This window comes from Callorhinchus milii, unplaced genomic scaffold (assembly GCF_018977255.1).
Source record: "Callorhinchus milii isolate IMCB2004 unplaced genomic scaffold, IMCB_Cmil_1.0 Scaffold1, whole genome shotgun sequence".
NCBI lineage: Eukaryota > Metazoa > Chordata > Chondrichthyes > Chimaeriformes > Callorhinchidae > Callorhinchus > Callorhinchus milii.
In genome coordinates, this window is record NW_024704742.1 from 35,021,517 (window position 1) to 35,045,490 (window position 23,974).

Consider the following 23,974-nt stretch of genomic DNA (forward strand, 5'->3'; position numbering starts at 1 on the left):
TGATTTATGCTAATTACTATTATTTTTAAGAATTACTATTTTACTATTGCAATCAGTCTGGGTAATTTAGTACTATTGTGATGGAAGTTGGGAAAATTATTGGGGAGAAATTCCATTTCAGAACCTTAAGAATTTGGTAAATTCTTAAATACAGCCTGAACTTTGAAGCTAATTTACTGTAAGTATTTTTTAAGAGCTACAGATAAACACAATTTAAAGATAAGACTGAATTCAACAATTTGCTAACTTTTGGATGGTCTGAAATGCTATCAAGAGTAACTCTGTACCCAGGTGGAATTGCGTCCCTTTTGGTGCTGTGGCAATGCAACAGTAATTTGCATTAATTTAGCGTCCCTCTCCATGGGTGGCGTTGCTCAATGGTGGAGTTTGATGCTGAGCCAGAAGGAGATGACTCTCGGCAGGCACTGTCCTAGAGGAAAGTCTTCAGATGTGATCTGAAGATAGGTAAAGAGATTGAGGCAGGGAATTCCAGAGGTTCAGGTTTAGAGGGTGAAAGCACGGCCGCCAATGGTGGAACACAGAAGACACCACCAGAACTGAGTTGACATGGTCCAAACTCATTTCATCGAGGAGTTTTGTAGCCACAAGGTGACAGAAGAAGAGTTGAATCCCAGATGTGAAACAACTGTATGATACCCACTTAGCACCCAGTTCCCTGGATTTTATTGCTTTTTGTTGTATTTCATTTTCCAGCAGAAAGATAAAGGGCCACATGTAGTGACTAACTCACCGGGATGGGTCCCTGAGAGGGGATTACTGCAGATCAACAACAAACTGCTGAGGGCAGTGGACAAAGACGTTAGTGATTCAGAGATCATCTTCACCCTAACTCATGCAAAAGAAAATCCTAGATTTGGTAGGTAACCGTTAATGTTAATAATAATCCTTACATTTGATATAGCGCCTTATCACATCGTCGAGATGTCTCAAAGCACTTCACAGGATATACTGTAAAGTGTTTTGACTGTGTATTTTGTGGGTGAAACACATCCAATTACTCACAGCAATGTGCCACAAACAGCCTTGGAGCCACGGAGTGAGTGATTTAATTTTATTTGGGAGACTGTTCAATGCAACCGGTAAGTGCAGGAATAATGGAGGATAGGGGAGCAGATTTACTAGGACTTGGGTGAATGTATGACTTAGGTGATTATACAATTATAACGAGAAGACTAATGCAAGTTTTCCTGTGCTACTGGAAACACAAAGGGAGAAGTTAGGAAAATAAATGTTTTAAACAGAAAATTGTTGAGATGTTGAATGTATAAACTAGAATGGTGGTTAAGGCAGAATCCATATCCGCTTTTAAGAGGGAATCAGATAAATATCTGAAATGTAAAGGCAAGAAAATGGGATAAAGTTGTTTTTTAGAACCAGCACTGACAGGATGGGCTGAATGGTCTCCACCTGTGTCCGTGGTTCTACTATGACAATTAATGTTGAATTTGCATATCCAACTCAATTTTAATTTGATGTTGTTTATCTCCAGGGGAACTAATTGTACAACTGGTAGCATTGAGATTCACCACTAACACTTGCTGTCAACAGGTGATATGGTCCTATTGGTGCCGATGCCAGCTGATGGTCCGGCAGATGGGTGGCAAAGGCTTCCAGATGGGAGGATAGCTACTGTGACCACCTCTTTCACTCAGCAGGACATTGATGACGGTATTGTGTGGTACAGGCACTCAGGGACAATCTCTACGAAGGACTCATTCAACTTTCAGGTACAATACTGCCAGTGTTGCTGTTGAATAGGTCCCCTCATCCCTAAAAAGGAATAGGGTTAGCACCAAAAATATCAAACTTATTACACTGTTAAAAATTTGCAACCCACTTTGAGCCAGCAGAAGTACAACATTTGGAAAGGTATTTTAAATCTTTTCTGGAATCCGCTGTCAAAACAACAATTAAATTGTAAGAAATATTTTTCTTATTGATTCTCCCTCACCAATCTGCTTCCATCTTGGAAACAATTATAGTACAATTTACATTTATATAGTGTCTTCATATCAGGACGAGCTCTCCAAACACTTCACAGTGCTGGATGGCTACCCGATCAGTGAGGGGGGGAGGGGGGTGGAGTGGGAAAGGGGTGGTGGGCGCCAGGAGGAGGTGGGGAGGGGAAAACATCAAGTTTTAAGTGATTCATTTTCTTTTCTTCACAAATCTTTCTCTAACTATGAAGCACCATGGGAAGTTTTCCCGATGTGAAAGACATCGTATAAATGTAAATTTGTTTAGTAGCATCTATTTTCTTCTCTCCTGAATGTTTTCGACTTATTTGACCTTTTCCTGAGGTATGGTTCTGAGGGCATCATGCACTCCCTGATGTCTTGCCCAAGTGACTATACAGGACATGAGCCTTGACAGTAAGTGTTGGTGTTTTTTTGACCACAAGGAGCATTATCATCAAGACCAAGACTGCCGATATTCAACAATCAGATATTTAGCCTTCAACTGGGGTGAAGGGGTCTCTGAGTGACAGCCATATGCAGGATCCCTGGTTCCTTTCCCTCCCTTTCTCCCACGGAGTGTAAAGCCCAGTCAAAGCACCCTCTATCATCACCCCTCCGAGTTCCACAGCACATCCTGGCGATTGAGCCTGAGACCGTTATCAATCTAGGTGATTTACTGAATAAACTCACCTGAGTCATTGGGAAACCCACTTAAAGTGCTTTATAAAGATAAATGGGAAACTCAGTAACTAGAGGAAATGGCGAGGGCTGTTTGATTAACTATTTTTATTTAAAGATGTGCTTGCTTTGTACTAAAGATGAAATACAAGTCCAGCTGTTGCAACCACCAAATGTTTGCCAGGTGCAAAAGCTCCATGAAATGTTTATTGCTTTACAGAAAGGTCCCTGTGGAACAGTCTCCTAAGCAACATACTTTCCTCTGCCTTACCTCTCTTTACAGCCGAGACTTGGATATGGATAAGCTATTTAATTCCAGTAAAATGAATCAACCTCACCTTTTTTAGGCTGTACTGGAGGATGCGTCAGTACTGATTTCAGGACCTTGTAGAAATAGCTACATGCAACTATCTGAAGTTCCTTGATTTATATTTATATGAAGCATGTTTTCTAGTCAATATTTTCTTCCAGAAGATTGAGAGAGTGAGTAGAGTTATGGTGGGAAAGTTTTGCGTGGTCAGTGGAAGGAATGGTTGGTGGATCCAGTGACCTTTTCTTGCTCCGAGCCTTTTTGCATTCTTTCTCATCCTAACCTTTTTCTAAAATTCTTTTAGCTACTTCTATAATAATAATCAATTCCTTTTTAGCGTACTTCTATACTGTAAAGTGAATTGACTGTATATTTTGTGGGCGAACGCGGCAGCCAATTGCGCACAGCAATGTCCCACAAACAGTCGTAGATTGAAAATGACCAATTTAATTATTGTTTTTGGTTTTTTGGAGGGATTATTATTTTAGCTACTTCTATCTGTCTATCTGTTTTAGAAGTGAGAGTACTTTTTTCTTTGCAAATACAATTGATGGCTGAGAGTAAGTTTTGGATTCTGGTTTCCCAGTCAATCAAACCTCAGCCTCCATGGTTGCATTATAGTTTGTGACCAGATGAATCATTAATGTGCAAGAACAAGTTCAAATAAAACTTCCGCTGAATAAATGCATCTCGGGATCTAGACAGTACGTGGACAAGGGAACCCATCCAGGAATATAGGAAAGGGAGAACAAGAGGTAGCCATTCAACCCATCAAGCGTTTCCACCAATTTATTAGCTGAATTAGATGAATATTCCTAACCAAGTACTGTCTATCTGATTTCTAAACATTCCTTTTGATTCCTCGTTTACAGCTTTCTGGGGCAGAGCATTCCACATCATCACTACCCTCTGTATGAAAAAGTACTACCTGACCTCTCTTCTAACGGTCTCGGTTCTGATACAAGCATTTATATAGTGTCCTTCACACGGTAGTATCTTGGAGCACTAATAACTTCAAGTTAAATAATGAATTACGTTTGTGGCCTCACATTTACTCTATTACAGCTCCATATTAATGGACCCTGATTTTCTTTTCACTGAAATGTGCATTCAGTTAACGTTTCAACGACCCAGCAATTGTGTGTGTGTAAAAATAACCCTTTGATGTGAACTTGTCAAAATGCTATGTGATAAACCACTGTAAGAAAGGATTTTTTTCTCATGGCTTTTGCAGGTTACAAATGATCCCAGAACATACAGTGGAACTGAGAGCCATGTATTTCAAATTGGAATTTTACAGGAGAACGAAGAGGCCCCACAGCTGGCTCCAGGGATTATTACCCCTCTACAAATCACAGTAAGAATTGCCTCATTATTTGGTCCACATCTGGTGTGTTTTTCCAAGTAAAATGAAGTTAGATCTCTGCATGAGGTTCTAGATCTTAATGTTTTCCGTTATTTTTGATGTTTTAAGCTGCTCTCTTTCAATATGGTTTACTAAATAACAGCATAAAGATCTCACCCACGTCAGGAGTGATGTGAACTTTATACTTTAACATATATAATAACAAAAATCAAGGTGTTAAAACTTACAGTTTCCTAGGTTGCACCTTGAACAAAGGATGAACATTTCAAAGTTCTTCAAGAAGATGATGAAGATCACCAAACAGACAGGAAAGGAGGGGAATTTGAGGGTTTAACTAAGGAACGATCAAAGAGATCTGTTTTTAATTGAGTTTAGAAAACAGAGGGGGAGCACAAAGCAGAGAGATTTTAGAGAGCTGTCAGGGTAGGGTTTCTGCGGGTGAGGACTCAGAGGGTAAGCTGTGAGACGCTATCCTGTGTGAAGGATTTAAAAACAAACTATTGTGGTTGATTTCATCATTGAATCATTCAAATGTTGTGATGATCAGCATGTAACTATTGGTTCCCCATACATAATTGTTTTCATCTCAAAGCAATGTTAGTTGTCTGTTTTAATTGCTTGTATTTGATCTTTTCTGCACAAAATTAGTATTCCAACTGTCATCCCTTTGATAAATTCTTAACCTCTGTGAGTCAATTAAAACCATGATGTAGCCATAAAACCACATCTGTATTCAGGGCAATCTTGCAAATCGGCATTGCTTGCAATCCGAATTTCCTGCTGGCTGCACACAGCTGAACATTAGATAAGAAGCGGTGAACGTGTGGGTATTTTATAAGTGCTGTAAAATATAGCGGGCAATCCGGTTGCTGCATATGTTGGCAATAGAAGTGTTTTTTTAACATTTTGTTTATTGATTTATGGCATTTTAACTTTGTAAATTAAAGATGTAGGGGTGATTCTGCCTTGTCAGTAAATGTACCAGCCTTTGACAGTGACAATATTCTACGGACAGAGAAGAATAACCTTGTATTTTTCTGTCCTTGGTCTAAACACCAACTGGGTTTATTTAGTATTTATGCAGCAGAAATCACATATGCACATTGACTGATCACCTTTCTCTCTCCCCCTCACTATCACCATCCACTCTATTCGCAATGGTGACATCCTAAAAATTGGGTCTTCTGCTGGACTTCCAGCTCACAGATCTTTTGACTGCCAATGGGATACCTGATTGTATTTTTACAATACAGAAAGCTCAAAGGATCACGGATCGTGCTAATTAAGGATTCCAAGTGTTGCAGGAATTCTGTTCCAAGTAAATCTAGTTGCAGTGGAACACCAACAGATCAGAATGGTGCCAGAAGGAGCTGCTGTCTGTGACTCCGAATTGCTATGCACCAAATTAATACAATAATAATAATCCTTGCATTTTGTGAGCAAAACACCGCAGCCAATTGTGCACAGCAGTGTCGTGGATTGAGTGGCCAAATTAATATCTAGTTTTTATTATTCTTTTGAATGCATTATTATACCCGGAAAAGCAATCTAACAATCAACTAACAACTGTTAAACTAAGGCCCCACCTGTCTGCTCAGGTGGACATTAAAGATGTCCGGGCATAGACCAGTTGGGCCGATAGGCCTGTTTCTGTGCTGTATATTCTAATGTATTCTAATGTAACTGGGTTCCTAAATTATAAAAACCCTGATGAAGAGATAAAAGTAGCAGGGCTACAGTCTCCACACCCGCTCAGACAATTAAGACAATTAAGGAAGCAAATGCCACATTTTGAACCCCAATGTTTGTTTCCGTGCAGTATTTTTAGATGAAATTATACTTTTCTTTTACTAGGCACTTGAAGATCGAGTTACTGTAATCCAGGCTACCCAACTGTCATTTCTAGACAGACATACTCCCAGCCAAGATCTAATCTACAACATCACTGCACCACTGGCCCCAGAACATGGCAAGTATTGATATAAGATTGTTAGCTTCTTTTGTACGTATGTATGGTGGTCAACAAAAGAGAAAATAATAAATAAATAACATGTGCATTTGATATAGTGCCTTACCATGTTGTCAAAACAAAGGGTTTTACTGTGAAGTGTAGTGACTGTGTATTTGTGGGTGAAAACTGGCAAAAAGAGAAAAGAATGCTGCATTTTAAAGTATCGATGCTCATATTTATGTCAAATACATTTTTCCTGAGTTTACAGGTAGGGTTTAGGGATCCAGACCAGTTTTATAAAATGTTTCTGTCAGATCCATTGATTGTAAAAGTTATTGAAGGTTTCACAGCATAGATGAGTTTTGGGAATGAAAGAGGGTTTTGTTTTCTGCTGCTGACTTGCTCTTTTAACCCGTGTCCAGCTGCCAGCCAAGCTGTCCTTCAGATGGGACGTGAAACCAAGGACCCACCTGTCTGCTCAGGTGGACACAAAAGATGTCCCCTGGTACTGTTTGAAAAGAGAGGGGAGTTACTCTCGGTGTCCTGGTCACCAATCACCCAAAATAAAATGAGTCATTAATTTCATGGCTATTTGTCAGACAACGTTCTGCGCAAATTAACTGGGGAAACAATACAGTGTATTAACAATTACATCTGGGAAGAGCTGAGCTCCTATTTTTAAAAATATTTCTCAAACTGATTCTTCATAGTACGATAAACTCCTAATAACTCAGCACTGGCTTAACGTATCACTGCCACTTAATACATCATTTTATCAATGTCTTGGCCACATTTATTGATGTATTGATACATATACATTGTGGAGTCCTGTAGCTTAGTGGTTAGAGCACTCGCTTTGCAAGTGAGAGACCTGAGTTCAATTCCAGGCAGGGCGAAACCTTGGGCAAGTTTCCTTACTCCACACCCTAATAATAATCCCTCCAAAACCAAAAACAATAGTAAAAATTGTTCATTTTCAATCTACGACTGTTTGTGGGACTTTGCTGTGCGCAATTGGCTGCCGTGTTCGCCCACAAATATACAGTCAATTCACTTTACAATGTGTTCTGTGAAGCGCTTTGGGACGTCCTCTCGATGTGAAAAACGCTATATCAAATGCAAGGATTATTATTATTATATGCCCAACTCGCCACTCTGGATAACTCATCACTGAGCCCCTATTTTGTTGTTGTTTTCCTCGGAGTGACGAGTTATCAAGAGTTTACTGTACCAGTGAACAGTAGCTGAACCAGTTTTAATAAAATAATATGTGATAAAATAATTACACGTTTTAGTGCCTTTCTTTAAAACGTATAACATTTCTAGTCATGTCATTGGAGGGGTGAATCTTCAAGTGTAGCAAGTCACTGAACAATTTACAGATACCAGTGTTTGACAGCTATAGGTTGCAGATAAAGGTTCGGGACTCTACCCGTGTGAAGACCGCTATATAAATGCAAGTTGCTGTTATATCACCCATAGTCTTTACATCTCTATCCCGTGAATAACTATGTATAACTCAGCAGACATTTATGGCTGTAACATAATCCCTGTTTGTAAGATAGTTGAGTTTTATCTCTCACAGTTTATGGTCCTACATAAACTCCGGATTTACTGTCTTAATTATTCTATACAGAGGTAACCAGGAAAATCGAGAATTCTTTTTCAGTGAGATACTACGGGTCTTATAGTTTGATGTTGATGTGGACGAAATTATTCATTTATAGTCTCAAATATCTGAATTTTGACGACAAATTAATAATTTCACACATTTTGTCCTGTGCCCTAATAATTAACTTCAATACAGTTTTCACAACAAAAAAGGAAATTCATGTTAAAATGATAGTGCTTGCCAATTCAGTTGTCTTTCTGCTCTTCTTGTAAAATCGTGTTGTCACTTTATTTCAGGTGCTCTTGAACACTCGGAGGCGCCTTTCTTCCCAGTCACGTTATTTACTCAGGCTGACGTTAACAACGGAATGATCCTGTACCGTCCACCGGCAGCTTCTCCCAACTTGCAAGGCCTATTCAAGTTCTCCTTCATTGGTAAGAGATATACTGAATTAATAGGATTTGTTCCTCTTCCCCCCTACCCATTTATTCCATGATTGTTTCATCATCCTTGGGATAGAAAGCTCCGTATGTAGAAAAAAAAGAGTGAAACTTTAAAATGATTGTCATGAGAAGTGTGCTGTTCAAATTTCATACAGCGCACTGATCTGAAACTGTAGCTACCAAATACCAGGAGGGAAATACAACTACTCATTATCTCCACAGGAAGGAAGAACATTAGTGTTAACTTTAGTATTTTGAATTACAGGACTTTTAACACTAATTAAACATTATATGATTTTCATATCAATATATAATTTACTGGATCTTGCCCCCTACATGCCTGTTATGTTGTGACGGGGACACTGAGGCCAAACTTTAGCAGTGACGGACACCGCAAATTTTTAGCCTTGAGATTCTTACGAGGCAAGCTGTTCTCACCCTGCGCTGTACAAGGTTTACAGTTCCATTTGTAGCATGCAGGACTTTAAATAAGTGTTTGAGGGACGTTTTTTTGTGGTGGCAAGCTCATTTGTTTGTTCCATTTCTCACAGGGGGCACATGTAAACTCTGTAATTTGAGCCTGGTTTTATTCCCCTAGGTCTGCCCGAGTCGGTGAACTTCCTTTTCACAGGTATATAGTTCTAACTTGAGGATAAACGTTCCTCAAATTGACTGAAGTGCATTGACTAATATCCGCCACATACTTATCTACCACAAGTTTTTGACTCTGACCTTGTGAACTTGGTGTAATTGAGCCCTGATGTTCCTGCCACATGTAGGAATAGACATTAGAACACGCCAGGCTTTCATGGAGTGACATTTATCCACACTAATGCATGTCTCCTGTTACCTGACCCCTTAAATACAAGTTTTGTTATCAATACTTTTTTTATAGTAAAATGCAAAAAAGGTTTGTGGTCCTACTCCGAAGCAAATAAAGAATTATGACCTTGCAACCTGAGAAATTAAATCTTTTGAAAAAGGTCCATTCACCGGTAAACAAAAGAAAGTCTGCAGTTAACATCCTTTTAATCCTCTCAGCATTAACCAGGGAGTGTTCACTCTACACTGCAAAAGGAGCCGATGTACAAGCACACAACCTCGCCTCGGTTCTGTTAACATCTTTGCATGATTACATAAATAAGGGTTTTATATTCGGATCTGCAGGGGAGCATGAATATCGCAAATATTTTATGTGGTGTTTCTTTGTTTCAATATCATCTGTTCCATAAATTTACTGTTCAATTGAAATATTTGTGAACTATCCATTTGCATTATTAGTACAATATTTTAAATGTTCTGCATATATATTCTCAGACATGGATATTAAGAATATCATCACCAGATTTCTATGAGAAAAGCTACACTTTATCATAAACAGAAAATATCCTGCTGTAAATGGCTGATTGCTCTGCCTCTTTAAATCCCTTCTCCCTCCCCACCCTGTGGCAAAGTGTCTATTCCAGACAATGAGATGGGGCATTTTGCCTGCACTCAGACCTCTCCCAGTGGTTGTCATAAGCCTTGGCAGCTGGAAGGATGAAGGGTCTTCCTCCTAATCTGTGTTTATTTGTCCGTCATCCCCTCGTCTCCCCCGCACCTCAGCAGGGTGGTCCAGTGATGTCAAGACCCACATGAACAGATGCTGGTGAGCAAGAACCTGTTCCCTATCATTCAATTCCAACTTATTCCACCAAATTTAGTAACATTTGGGTCTATTTGACACTGAACACATAGCAATCTTTTTTTCAGCATTTTTATTGTTTTGTTGTTGGTCAGACGGTGTCTGACACAGACCAAAACCCATCATAATGCTTATGAGTGTCCAAACCAGACTGAAAGTTCCAGTTATGTTTGCAACGTTCCCTGGAGAGTTCCTACCCTCCTTACCCAATTTTAGAGAATATTAGGCCCATATTGTCAAGAGCCAAGACTTTTGCACCTGAGGGTACTGCTTAGCTTGCCATTGAATTCACTTTATGGTTTATATTTCTAAGACAGACCCAAAGATCATTATTTTTATGGATCAATATGCCCTATTACCTGGGCAAATATACAATAACCCCTCCCAACATGATTCTGATGAGCTACTGCCTCTGTTGTACGACAGAACTGTGAAGAGCCCTTTCACAAATGGAGAAACAATGCAAAACATCTTTTTTGTAGCACTTTTACCAAATATTCTAATTTAAATTCAGCATTAGATCACTGTCATACAGAACGAACATATCATATTGAAACTTTATCATACAGATACAATGACATAATTAACATGCGCGTGCCATCATAATACTGACATATCTTACTGATGTATTTCAGGAGAGAGTGTGTATGGTGAGGGTTATTAATTCCTGTAACTGTTTTGTGCTTATTTTACTTTTGTTAAATTAAGAATGTGGCTGCAAGTTTCAGCTGGGTACCTGAAAGTGATTTTGTTTTGACCTTCTCAGTCTCTGATGGTGAACATGCTTCACCGGAAATGGAGTTCACCATTCATCTGCTGTCCACAAATCAGCAACCTCCTGTTTTCCAAGAAGCACATCCTTTCATAAAGGTCAGCCAGGGAGGAAGTGCTGCTGTCGGTAAGCCATGATATTAAATTGCCCTTAGTTTTGAGTTCGTATTTCAAATCTTCAGTATCCAAGTGCAGGCAGGCTCTCACGGTGAATAAGGTGATGCTACCCTGCGTGAGGAGTGCTATATATAAAGGCCTCATCCTGGAAAGGCTAAATTGGTCAAAATCTTCCCAGTGTTTCTGAGAGAAGAGATGAAAGCCACCTAGGCTCCTGCTCCCAGTTCGTCTAAAGAAAGCACTGTCTACTGTTTGTGCATGTGTGGCAGCCAGGTGGGGAGAGGTCAGGCTCAGATCAACGTCCCCATACAATCAATTGGACTGCTGATTCTCACTGCGAAAGCTCACACATGAGCAATGACTTATTGAGTGGGTATCAAAAGGAAACCAGCATGTGTGAAACTTGATCCTGCAAGAGGGGGGCCAGAGCAGGAGCAGAAAAGCGTATGGCAATGGGGAAAATTAGAAAAAAAAACTGAACACATTAAATTAATTTGCTAAAAATAATAAAGAACATCCAACTCAAGCACCTATTCATAGGAAAATGTGCATTAATGTGCAATAGAATAGATATTATAAAACACAAGATGGTATAGATTAGTGCAATCACCTCAATCCAAGAATTTTATATTGTTGTAGATACAATACAATTATACAGTACCCTTCATCTTGGGAGATATCTCAAAGTGCTTCACACTGCGGGCTGGCCACCTGAGCTGGGGGGGTGGGAGCCAAAGAGGGGAAAGATGGGGGGGAACGATGACAGAAAGCCCAGTCACAAAGAACAACATACATCGTCTGATATTCTTTATACTCTGTCCGTAAATGGAATTTAGAATGGAGGATTTATGTGGCACTATATTTTTCAGTGATGTCTTTGTGGGTTGGTTTAACTGCACACGTATAAAGAAGGAAGTTCATTACAAAAAACACCCTCCATATACATGTATACATGCATATGCACATGGTTAACTCTTCCCATGTTTTGAACATGGGTTGCTAACCCAACGCACAAATGAGACCCCAACAACTTGCATTTGTGTAGTGCTCTTTTGTTCGATAACGTGGGGCAGGTGGAGCAATTCACAAAGGTGAACGGGATGGGAGAGTTGAGGTGACCCCAATGAGTGTTGTTGATCAATTCATGTGATTTGAATTCCAGGAATAGTATTTATTTCATTATATATTATGAATAAGATGACACTCATTTAAGCTGTGCAGAGTAAAATTCCTCACGTGCCTTCCTTGAATTAAATGCTGACATTATGTAAAGGAGCGTTGCTTTGTTTCTGTTCCAGGTTTGAGCCAGCTCGCAGTCAGTGATGTAGATACATACCCAGATGACCTTCTGTTTGAGCTGGTGGAGCCCCCTCAGTTTGGTGATCTGATGATAGCTGACTATGGACTCCAGAAAAAGATGAGGAAAGGTGAGTGCTTCCCACAAACAGTGGTGCATTAAAGTGACAAGCTTGAAACTTGGATCATGAGAAAGGCATGTAACTGAGAAGAACAAAAATGCCTGCTGAATCTTCTTAGTAATGTAGCCTTGTGAGCCCATCAGTCTTGCTGCATGTGATCCCTTTGAAGGCTTTGGTAATAGCAGCATTCCTCCATTCCTGGTTCTGTAGAGGATAGGACTGTATCTTTTGGCAAAACATTTATTTGAAAAATAGCGTACTGTTCCAATGTCGACATTACCCCTTTAGACACAGATAATAATAATCCTTGCATTTGATATAGCGCTTTTCACGTCTTCTCGACATCTCAAAGCGCTTCACAGAATATGCTGTAAAGTGAATTGACTGTATATTTGTGGGCGAAACGCGTCAGCCAAGTGTCCCACAAACAGTCGTGGATTGAAAATGACCAATTTATTATAGTTTTTTGTTTTGGAGGGATTATTATTATGCGACACACTAAGCTACAGAACAATGCCATGTTGCAGGTTTCCTTAAACCATTTGCTTCCAGCAGGCTTAAAAGCTTGTTCATTTAGATGGACAGTTTTTTTTTGTTAAACCGCCCTGCATGGTGAAAGGACGCACTGTATTATACTGGTGGGCAAATCTTAAGCTTTCCTTCCTGAAACGATCATGTTGCTGATATTATGAAGCGTTTGCATTCATGTAAACAAAGTACGTGCTGAGATTTGGAGATCATCCAAGTCAGAAGCTGGACTGGATTATTTGCATTGCCTACACAGTGAGGACTTGATGTTGTCTGTCCAGGCAGCAATACTTCAGCAATCAATTCATATCCTTGAGTGAATAGATTTGGCGATGGCTTTCATAATCTCTGCTTTCCTGTCAGGGCTTCTTCATTGCTGCCCTACCCCGCCTACCTCTACAACCTCCTCCAACCTCACAAACTCGGCCACTCCATTCGCTCAGTAGGCTTTGGCCTGCTTCAAGTACCCTGCCCCACCCGCCCACCCTACCAGCACTGATCAGGCTTTCAACATATCTGTCCCCACTGTTTGAAATGGCATCCCAGAGTCCCTTTGACTCGCCCCTTCCTTCGGCTACTTCAAGGTCTGCCTCAAGACTTTCCTCTTTGACCTCGCTTTCGGACATCTTTCCCCGCCCCACATGACTCAACTCCCCTGGCTCCCAGCCCCAGATCTGGTGCAAGAGCTGGACTGTTCAGCGCCTTGTGACTGATATAAAAGGCGCTATATTAATGGGCCTTCTCGCTTTCTGCAGGAGATGCCTTCACACAGGACAATGTGGAACGGAACACCCTTCAGTATCTTCATCATGGCAGTCAGACAACGGAAGACAGTATGAGAATCCTGGTCACTGATGGAGTTACATCAGTAACAGTGCTGCTGAAAGTGTGGGTGACAGTCAACGATGGACCACAGCTTGCACCTGGTTCCCTGCTGTCCATTTCAGTGCCAGAGAAGAACTCTGGGGCAGTAACAAGATCTCACCTGGCATACATTGTACGCACAGTATACTACCTGCAACTTGGGCATTCAGGCTTTTCTTTAATTTGGTGACTCCCACATTATTATTTCTTTTTTTCTAATATTCTCCCTGCTTATTTTATACTTATTTTCATTTCCATGATTCAGTGTTGTTCCTTCCTGTGTAAACCCACTAATATCCCTCGCTCCCTGTTCTCCTACATATCCTCACAAAGATATCCCTTACTCCCCGCTCTAGTACATACACTTAGATATCCCTTGCTCCCTGCTATAGTTACAAACCCTCACAGATATCTCTGATCTCCTACATACCCTCACAAAATTCCCTCCTTTTCCGTGATTAAGTAAGTTGAGCAAAAATGTACATAAAGATGCTAAAAAGAACAAAAGGGATCTGTATTTAACCACTTGTCCTTTCTCCTCTAGGATAATAATTCTCCTGACGCTGCAATCCGAATTCAGCTAATATCTCCCCCCATGTACGGCATTCTCACCAGGACTAAATCTGGGAACAACCGCGAAGAACTCTCAGCACTGGCAACTTTTACAATGGAAGATATTAACAACCAGAAGATCAGGTAAGGGTTAAAACTACTAATAATACTCCTTACATTTTGATAGGATCTTTTCACTTTCACAGCACCTGTGAAGAGTGTCTCTGGCCGATATCCAAGAGCAGTACCAAAATAAAGAGCAATTGATAAAGAAACGTTAAAGATTTTAATTGTGGACACAAAGAAAAACCTTCTATTTTTGAGCTTTGCGCAAAGGATTTTCCATCTGTTTTGACACATTTTGGTTCTTACATGGACTAATGACCACGTTACCATGTTAACCATTCTTCACAAGTCCGTTAAGTGCTTCATGACGCCTTTTGCTGATTGTATAGTTGTACTGTTTGACCCTCAGGAATTATTGAGTCGCTCTGAGTAAAGTTAAAATTTATTCCACATACTAATAATGCCAATTTTCTGCTCGAGCGCTTTCTAATGGCCATAAGGAGTGACAGGAGCAAAATTATTTTATTCCCTCAATGTTCTTAAATAAATCCCATTATACTTAATTTTATGATAATGTAGACTGTCTATTAACATTTTGAATTCACAGAGGTCATTAAGTCAAGTCATCATCATGCTTAGACTTCATATGGACAGAGTCGCAACATCACATCAATGAAATGCCTAGGAATATGTCCATCTGATACAGCAACAAATAACAAATTGCATTTATATAGCGCCTTTCACATCAAGAGGGCATCCCAAGGTGCTGGACAGTCGAGAGTTTGCACTCGAGCTGGAGATTGGATTCGGGAGGGGTGAGGGTCAAGGGGACTGGGGGTGAGAGGGGGGAAGATAACCGAAGGTGGTCAAAGAGTAAAGGCTTGAGACTGACCTTGAAAGCAAGAAGGGGCAAGGCAAAGAGTCTCCGGAATGAAGTTTCAGAGATTAGGGACAGATAGGTTGAATGGTGGGGCAAGCAGGCCAGTGCCTGCTGAGCGGAGGGAGCGGGCAAGTTGGTAGGGTTTAAAAAGGTCACAAAAATAGGGTGGGACCAAACTGTAGATGTATTCAAAAGTGAGGATGAGGATGTTGAACTCAATCTTCTGGAGGATGGGGAGCCAGTGGAGCCAGTGAGAATGGGGTAATAGGCTCACGGAGCCTAGTGCCGGAGAAGGCATGAGCTGCAGAATTCCTGATGGACTGCAGCTTGTGAAAGTAAAAGTTGGTAATCCGACAAGCAGACATTTGGCATAGTCTTGCCTGTAACAAAGTGCTTTGCCCTAAAATCCTGCACAAGACCTCAGTAAAAAGGCTATAAAGCTACCTCTTTGACTGTGCCTTTCCTCACCTCCCTATCCTCCAATGCTTAGCATCTGCCTCATGCTTATGAAACTCTGAGACTTTATCCGATTCGAAGAGCACTATATAAATGTGAGTTGTTATTATTTGCAATAATTAAATGAAATGAATGAAGTAATGAAACATTGTCTACATTATGCAACTAATTTGCTCCGCTGCCTAAACAGATATGTCACAGACTATGACACTGGCAATCAACCAGTCACGGATATTTTCTACTTTAATGTCTTCGATGCTGATAACAATCAACTCAATGACCAAATGTTTACCATCACCATCACTGCTGTTGAGAACCAGCCACCAATGGTTACCATCAGAGATGAAGTCACTGTAAGTTTTGAAAAAGTTAGCCAGTGTTGTAAGGAGACCAGGGCAATAATTCAATGCAGGACATGAGTGCGTCATCTGTTAACTCTATGTAGGTTAATTTGTGATATTCGCAAACTAAATTCATTCAAATATACACAAACTGAAAGTCCCAATTAATGCAACAAAGCTACTTTGCGAACAGCTGAAAAGTAGACCCTCACATAAATGTCATTGAATCTATCCCTGTTGTATTCCACTTCTGTTGAATTGTTGAGAAGATGTTCTTAAGAAATCAATTTGGCACAAGATACTCAGGCACACACAAGAGAAATCACATGTTAGTTTGTTAGTTTATGAATCAGTGTTTAAATCTGTATATATTTATTGTCATCTACATGTAACTATAGTAGGTACATCTTTTTCAAAACTGTTTAAAAAAAATCAAGAAGAGGCAAATATCTTGATGATGATTTCTTTCTATTTTGTTTTGGAATAAATACTTTTGAGGAGCGATTGAGGAGAAATTCCACCTGGGTCTAAATTTACTCTATTTATGTTGCATTTTGGAGCTTTTTGGTGTTTGGTGTTTTTCTTCCTTTTATTGGTACTTTGTCCATATGGCCTCATTTGTGAGTCTTAATAGTGAATCAACAGTTAAGGTATCACATGAGGGGTACCACAGTTCAGCCTGATCCAACTCAACATCCACGCATGTGCACCTCTGTATCAGGAGCAGGTAGCTTACCTTGGAATCTGGGACCTTCCCAGTCCTTGTGGGTCAACTACTCACTGGTTAATTGTGCAGATATATTGGGGGTTAGGGGAGAAAGGAGCATATATATATATAGAGTATATATAATATATATACACACATAACTATTGATATATATTTGTACTGGATGTAGGTGGAAGAGGGAGGCCGAGTCCTGTTGTCATCACACAGTATTCTAGCCACGGACTTTGACACCCCTCAGAGAGACCTGTTGGTGAGGATAACCACTGCACCGACCTTTGGCTACATTGAAAATCTCAATAGAGGTACAGTATCTGCACTTCTAATATATTATGTGACACATTTCTCAACTTACTGCCAGATACACTTCCACTGTATTTTATTATTAATAATAATAATCCTTACATTTGAGGTATAAGGCATTATTGACTAAGTTATTCAAGTTATAATACATTTCACATTGGGAGGAAGTCCCAAAATGATTCACAGAATACATTGGAATGAATGTGCACTTTCTATGCGAATACGGCAGCCAATTTGTTCACAGCAATGTCCCATTATCATCCACGAAGTGAATGACTGATGTTTTATTTGTGGGATTGTTGCCAAGTTGCCCGGAGAAACTCCCTGCTCTTTTAGAGCAGTGCCATGGGATCTTTGACATCCATCCAAACATGCAGGCGGGACCTTGGGTTAAAGTCTCATCCGAAGGACGGCAATGAGTCACAAGCACTTAGACAGGCCCCATGTTGCCTTGTCTCTGGACACTGCCACATTGGCACCACTTTAGATGATGTTCATAATGCAGGATTTAAATTTTTTTGTTGTTGATTTTATTGACAGAAGGAAGAATTGACAGAGCAGTTATTATCAGCCCGGGCATTCCCTTCTCTATTCAGGACATTCTTGATAACAGTATTTACTATGTGCAAAGCGTCCATCGAAATATTGAGCCAATATCAGATGGCTTCGACTTCTATGTAACTGACAGCACAACTCGGTCTCCATCGTACCACTTCAACATCACTATTCTGGTATGGTCAGCTGTCACTTCACCTTTTACAATAATATATAATAATATAAATTATTCATGCATTTAATGAATGGTTACTGCACTGAAATGTTTCTGTCAGGTGTAAAGATATACTTCCTGGTGTCTATTCTGCAATTGGCTTTCACCTGAACTTTTGCTTTTTGTTGTTGCATCAGTGCAAGCATTCTCTTGAGTTTACTTTTTCAATCCTATTTGATATTGTCATATAGTCGATCCTTATTGTAACAGTGTTTTGGGATCCATAGAGTAGAATCTTGATAACCTGGAAGTCAGCAATTTGTGCATACACGGAGCACAGGAAGTTATATCGACAGCAATCTTGTGACCCAAATGCCAGCCATTTTGCCAGCGCAGGGACCGAGCCAGTCAGCTGGTGAAACCAGCAATCACAGCCTTGTTATAAAATGGGTTGGGCTTTTATAGATTACAATGAGGCTGCAACTGTATTATGGAAAGGACAGCTTTGAACACAGCTTCCCTCTTTGTTTCCAGCGGAAGAACGATGAACCTCCCAGAATGACTGTCCAAACTGTCCATGTGAAGGAAGGAGCTGGCGTGGTGATCACAAACACCTCCCTGAGCCTGCAGGACCTGGACACACCAGAGAATGAATTGGTTTTCAGAGTGACCAAGAAACCAAACCATGGTATAATAATAATAATCTCTGCATTTAATATAGTGTATTATCATGTCTTTGAGACGTCTCAAAGCACTTCACTATAAAATGAGTTGACTGTATATTTTGTGGGCAAATTGTCCCACAAACACTCTTGGATTGAGTGACCAAATTGTTATTTTTTGAGAGGGATTATTACCCCCGGAAAAGCCATCCACCAATCGACTAACAACTGGGTTCCTACTTACAAAGTAAACCTGCTAGGCGTGTGGAGTAAGATCAACAAAATTACATTTAAGGAAACTTGCCTAATGTTATCCCTACCGGGAACCTGCAACACAAAAGAAATCAGTGATTTTGCTTTTTTAAATTACAATAATTATAGAATTTTATTTAGAGATTGAAGGAGCCAGGATTCAGCGTACAAATTTGACATTCAATGTAGATTTTTATCCTAACTTGCACTGGATAGCACTGTTTTTAAGTAGCATTATAAAGTATAAGGTAGAATGTGCTCTGATTTGTAGCATATTTTTAAGTCAGTTTCATTCAGTAAAACATTTTGGGATTACATGGTAGGTAGCACACTGCATAGAAGAATTATGCCTGTTTTATGCATTTTCTCCAGCAGTAGAGTAAGTAATAACAATAATTCTCTTACGTTTGGTAAAGCCCCTTTCTCAGAGCACTTCACAGGATATGAAGATTCGCTAAACCCTCAATAGTCTTTTAATGTTATTTTGTTGAAAGATTCACTCATATAGCTGGTCTTAAGGTACAAGGTGACTGAACCACTGGGAAAGCTATCAGTCTTTTTGAAGGGAGGGGTTAGGTGGGGAGAGTGGATTGAATATTCCAACAACTCAAATATTTTATAGTTGATTTTTTTTTCTAAAGATAAAGAGAACCCAGAACAGTTTCTCTGACAAATGATCCATTTCTTTTTTGTTTCAACTTAAGGCAAACTTCGGAGAAGGCAGTTTTATTCAGAGCCACTGGAAAATGGCCGTGTGCTGACTCAAGGCTCGTCCTTCACATACCAGGATGTGCTGGACGCTCTGATAGTTTACACCCACGATGGGCCCATAATCCAGTCTGACGAATTTCGATTTGCCTTCACGGACGGGCTGTATACAGAGAATGGGAAAATGGAGTTTCAAGTGGAAAAGCAAAAGAATGAGGCGCCAAGATTAACTATTAACCGAGGTCTACAGTTCGCAGCAGGTAAGAGCAAGCGTTCAGACAGGATTGAAAACCTGGACAGAAAACAGTCAGTATGCAGGACACTTATTCGAAATATCTTTGTCAAAATTGTTTTGTCATTTTCCCCTAAGTGGTTCCAGGACTCTGAGATGCTTATCCTGTGTGAAGGATGCTACATAAATACAAGTTGTTGTTAAGGTTTTGTGTGGTGGTTGTCATCCAGTAATGCCCCAAGCCTGAAATTCCATCTAGCCTTAGGCTATAAAATCATTTTATGTCTTAAAATGAAAGACCCCCACAAGAATTGTGGAAAGTTCTTAAATTCAATTGTAACTCAAAAGCTGCTTTTCTACAGGTCTCAAAATGAATTGATTTCCAAATCGGGACTGATTTTAAGAAGTTTCAACAATTCTGCACAAACTTAACTTTTCAGGAAAAACAAATCTTACAGGCTAAGACTAGGTGGAATTTCTGGCCTCTAGAGTGTTCTGCAAGATAATACCAGGTTGAGAGACTGGGGTAACATAAATCAGGAGAGTGAAATCGAAACAGTTGATCAACATCATGTCAGGCTTGAGATACATTACTGCCTTCAACTCTAGAAGCTTATTCTCCATTTTCTATATTTACCAAACTCAACACAAGGGTCTCTTCATCACCATTTGTGAGTAAATGTACTGACAACTGAAGATTCCCCACCCCCATGTTAATTCTTAGTATTATATAGAAATGTTAGGGTTAGAATGAACCAGTTAGTCACTAACTGACCTGTTATTCATGTAATTAGGGGTGTGGGCATCAGGAGAGGGTCTAATTTAAATTGCACAAAAGAGATTATACTCGGTTAAATATCTGAACTCCTTTTTAGTTACAAAGCGGAACCACAAAAAGTGGTTTGTCATTACACCAGTACATACTCATTCATTTTTTTCTTCTAATGGCATTTAGGCTCCGTATCAGTAATTACTGAGCAGCACCTAAAAGCTACAGATATCGATTCTGACAATGAGAAGCTCAAGTTTGTTATAACCAAAGACCCAACTGTGGGACGTCTGCAGATGTCCAAAAATGACAATTTGGTTCAGATTTCCATCAGGGGACCTATTAAAAGCTTCACCCAAACGGACATCAAGAAAGGTGAATGAATCCTACCTACTTTATCTTCAGACCCTAAAAAAGACGTCTGCCAAAATATATTCAATCATTTGTTTAACTTTTGACTTTGAATTCTTAATAAACATAAGTTAGAACATTCGCAAAGTAAAAGAGCAACCATAATGTTATGACACAACAATACTCAACAAGATTTTCTTTTAACCGCTCACCACTTTCTGCTGCGTTGCTAGGGTACGTGGAGTACCGGCATGAGAAGGGCGAGCCTGGTGGGAGTTTCGCTTTCAAGTTTGATGTGGTCGATACAGATGGAAATAAACTGATTGATCAGTCTTTCTTCATTAGCGTGCTGGGTGAGTGTTTTCTAATTCCTGTTAGTGATAGAGGTTGTTTCATTTATCTTTTATTGTGTCCAATACTTTGTTCTCATTTCAAATAAGAACAAATTGCATTTATATATTGCCTTTCACGTCAGGGGGACGTTCCAAGGTGCTGGACAGTCGAAGGAGATGAGGGAAGGTGTAAGGCAAAGGGACTCCAGGATGCAGTTCCAAAGAGTGGGGACAAAAAGGCTGAAAGCCTATTCGCTGATGGTGGGGCAGGCAGGACAGGGGACATGAAGCAGGCCAGTGCTTGCCAAGCAGAGGGAATGGGCAGGTTTGTAGGATTTAAGAAGGTCACAGAGGTAGGGTGGGTCAAGACCGTGGAGGGATTTTAAAGGGAGAACAAGGATCTTGAACTCAATCCACTGGTGTTTGATGTGCGGTTAGAGGAGGCTAGAGGGGGTGCACGGAGGAGGTGATGGACAGTGGAAAACAGTGTCTTTGGGTTAGTTTGGCCTCCAGGATGACTTTGGAGTAAAAATCAGTTTTGGCTTGTGAAAGGGAGAGGCAGTTGGTGCTTGAGCCACAGATGGCGGTGAATCATGAGGCTGGATTTCTGCCATCTGAGTTGAGCATCCAGGTTTAGATTTCAAGTGAGCGGAGATGACTGTTGTACCAGGGGGAGCAGGTGGATTTGGAAACAGCCCTGGATTTCAGGGGAGCCAGCGAATTAAAGGTTACTAAGCTATTAATGTGTACTTGCCTCTTGTTTTGCAGAAGATAAGCTTCCACCATCTATTGTAATTAATAAAGGCCTTGTACTGGACGAGAACACAGTGAAAAAAATCACCACCCTCCAGCTCTCAGCCACTGACCAAGACAGTGAGCCTGGTGAGTTGGTTTACAGGATTACCAAACAACCCCAGCTGGGCCACATTGAACACGCTGCTTCCCCAGGTAAATAAAAGCAAAGAGTTTCCAGAGAAATGACTGTCTCCTTTGGATCATCTATTGTTTAAGGTTTTGTCTCACGTACTGTGAAGTAAGCAATAATATTTCAGTGAAACGATGCTGAAATGTCAGGCACTTTTATCAATGTAATATTACTCTGAGAGGTTGTAGTACTCGAGACTCGAGGCATTAAAAAATCAAGACAAACTCTTACCAGATAAATTAATAAAACCAATACAAACAACCCACACTAACTGCAGAGTACCTTTCTTTGTATCTTGGATGTGTTAGCTCCCCTCCCTCGCACACACTAATGCGCACCTCTCCTCTATTCACTTCTCTGCAACAACAACAAAATTACATTTGTATAGTGCCTTTCATGTCGGGAAGACTTTCCAAGGCCCTGGACAGATGGAATTACAGGGTCGGGGTGGGGGAGGGTGGAGGGCATGGGGGGGAAGCAGGGAGATCGAAAGCACGGTCGAAGAGGAAGGTCTTGAGGTGGATCTTGGAGGGGGCAAGATGGAGGAACTGCAGGATGGAGTTCCAGAGGGTGGGGGCAGAGTGGCTGAGGGCCCGCCCGCCAATAATGGGGCAAGCAAGGTAGGGGATGTGAAGCAGGCCGAAGCTTGCTGAGTGGCGGGAGCGAACAGGATGGTAGGGGGTTAGGAGGTCGGAGAGGTAGGACGGAGCAAGACCATGGAGGGCTTTGAAGGTGAGGACCAGGATCTTGAACTGTGTCCTCTGTGTGATAGGAAGCCAGTGGAGTTGGGTAAGGATGGGGGTGATAGGGTCGAGCAGCCTAGTGCAGGAGAGGACAAGGGCTGCAGAGTTCTGGATGATCTGCAACCTGTGGAGGGAGGAATTGGGGAGGCCGACAAGCAATGAGTTTGCATAGTCAAGCCTCGATGTAATGAAGGCGTGCGTGAGGGTTTCGGCGGCCTGCGGTGTGAGACAGTGTTGGAGCCGGGCGACTTTGCAGAAGTGGGGGAAGGCAGAGCTGCGCAGTGGGGGAAGGCATGGCGCAGATGTGGGGTAGAAACGATAGTTGAGGGTCAAACAAGACCCCAAGATTCCAGACTGGCTCAGTAAGGTGGAGTGTGCAACCATGGATAGTGATGCTGTCAGCGCCTGAGGTGAGGAGGCGCTGATGTCTGACAGACATTATGTCAGGGCAGCAGTGGTCCTGGAGTCAAAGGTGGAGGCAGAGAGGTACAATTGGGTGTCATCCCCATACATGTGGAAGCTGCACATTACATCCCATTATTTCAAATGTGTTATTGATGATTTGGATGTCATTCCCTTACATCTTAATGAAGTTTGCGCACTGTTATATTCTCACTTTGTTTTTTTTATAGGGACAAAGGTCAGCCACTTCTCGCAGGCTGACCTTGCGGCTCGCAGCATCCAGTACGTGCACACCAGTGATGAAGAAAAGCATTCAGACGATTTCACCTTTTCAGTGTCTGATGGTGCCAATGAGGTACGGTGAAATTACTATTTAAGCGGTGAAAATAAAATCATACAAAGCACACTGTATCAAATTCCAATACTGAATAGTGCTTAGCAAATGTGATTCCTCAACTACTGTAAACATCAGTCAAACCAGGCTCCAATGTCAATTACCAGGTACTCAAATAGTACAGAAATCTTTTTAACTAACATGATTTAACCTTATTTTTATAATTGCACGGATGCAAATGTTCATTTGTCAAAAACAAGAACAAGTACGATGAGAATATTGGTAAATGCTGAGCCTGTTATTGTTACCTTGTGTCATCCATTTAACCTGCAAGTTCATCGAACGGTATATTAATTTTAGTGCAGCATAGTAGTTCTACTATTTGGCATGTGTAACCATATGTCAATTATGTGTTAAACAATTAAGGGAATTACCTTAATAATGATATTATGTAATTAACAACCTGTTTTGTTTTAATTAATTAGGTAATTACCTCTGTACACACGTTTACA

The 23,974-nt window shown here is 40.6% G+C and overlaps 1 protein-coding gene across 1 annotated transcript in view; it reads left to right on the forward strand.

Moving 5' to 3' along the window:
• The window catches only part of fras1 (Fraser extracellular matrix complex subunit 1), a 218,886-nt gene that overhangs the window by 157,374 nt on the left and 37,538 nt on the right, over positions 1 to 23,974 (forward strand). The window contains 18 exon segments of the mRNA XM_042341116.1: positions 715 to 877; positions 1,570 to 1,748; positions 4,202 to 4,324; positions 6,188 to 6,302; positions 8,193 to 8,330; positions 10,790 to 10,921; positions 12,210 to 12,338; positions 13,613 to 13,854; positions 14,266 to 14,417; positions 15,866 to 16,028; positions 16,913 to 17,045; positions 17,584 to 17,774; positions 18,287 to 18,440; positions 19,371 to 19,634; positions 20,562 to 20,750; positions 20,960 to 21,079; positions 21,827 to 22,006; positions 23,359 to 23,483. Of these exon segments, the coding sequence (XP_042197050.1) occupies positions 715 to 877; positions 1,570 to 1,748; positions 4,202 to 4,324; positions 6,188 to 6,302; positions 8,193 to 8,330; positions 10,790 to 10,921; positions 12,210 to 12,338; positions 13,613 to 13,854; positions 14,266 to 14,417; positions 15,866 to 16,028; positions 16,913 to 17,045; positions 17,584 to 17,774; positions 18,287 to 18,440; positions 19,371 to 19,634; positions 20,562 to 20,750; positions 20,960 to 21,079; positions 21,827 to 22,006; positions 23,359 to 23,483 (2,892 nt within the window).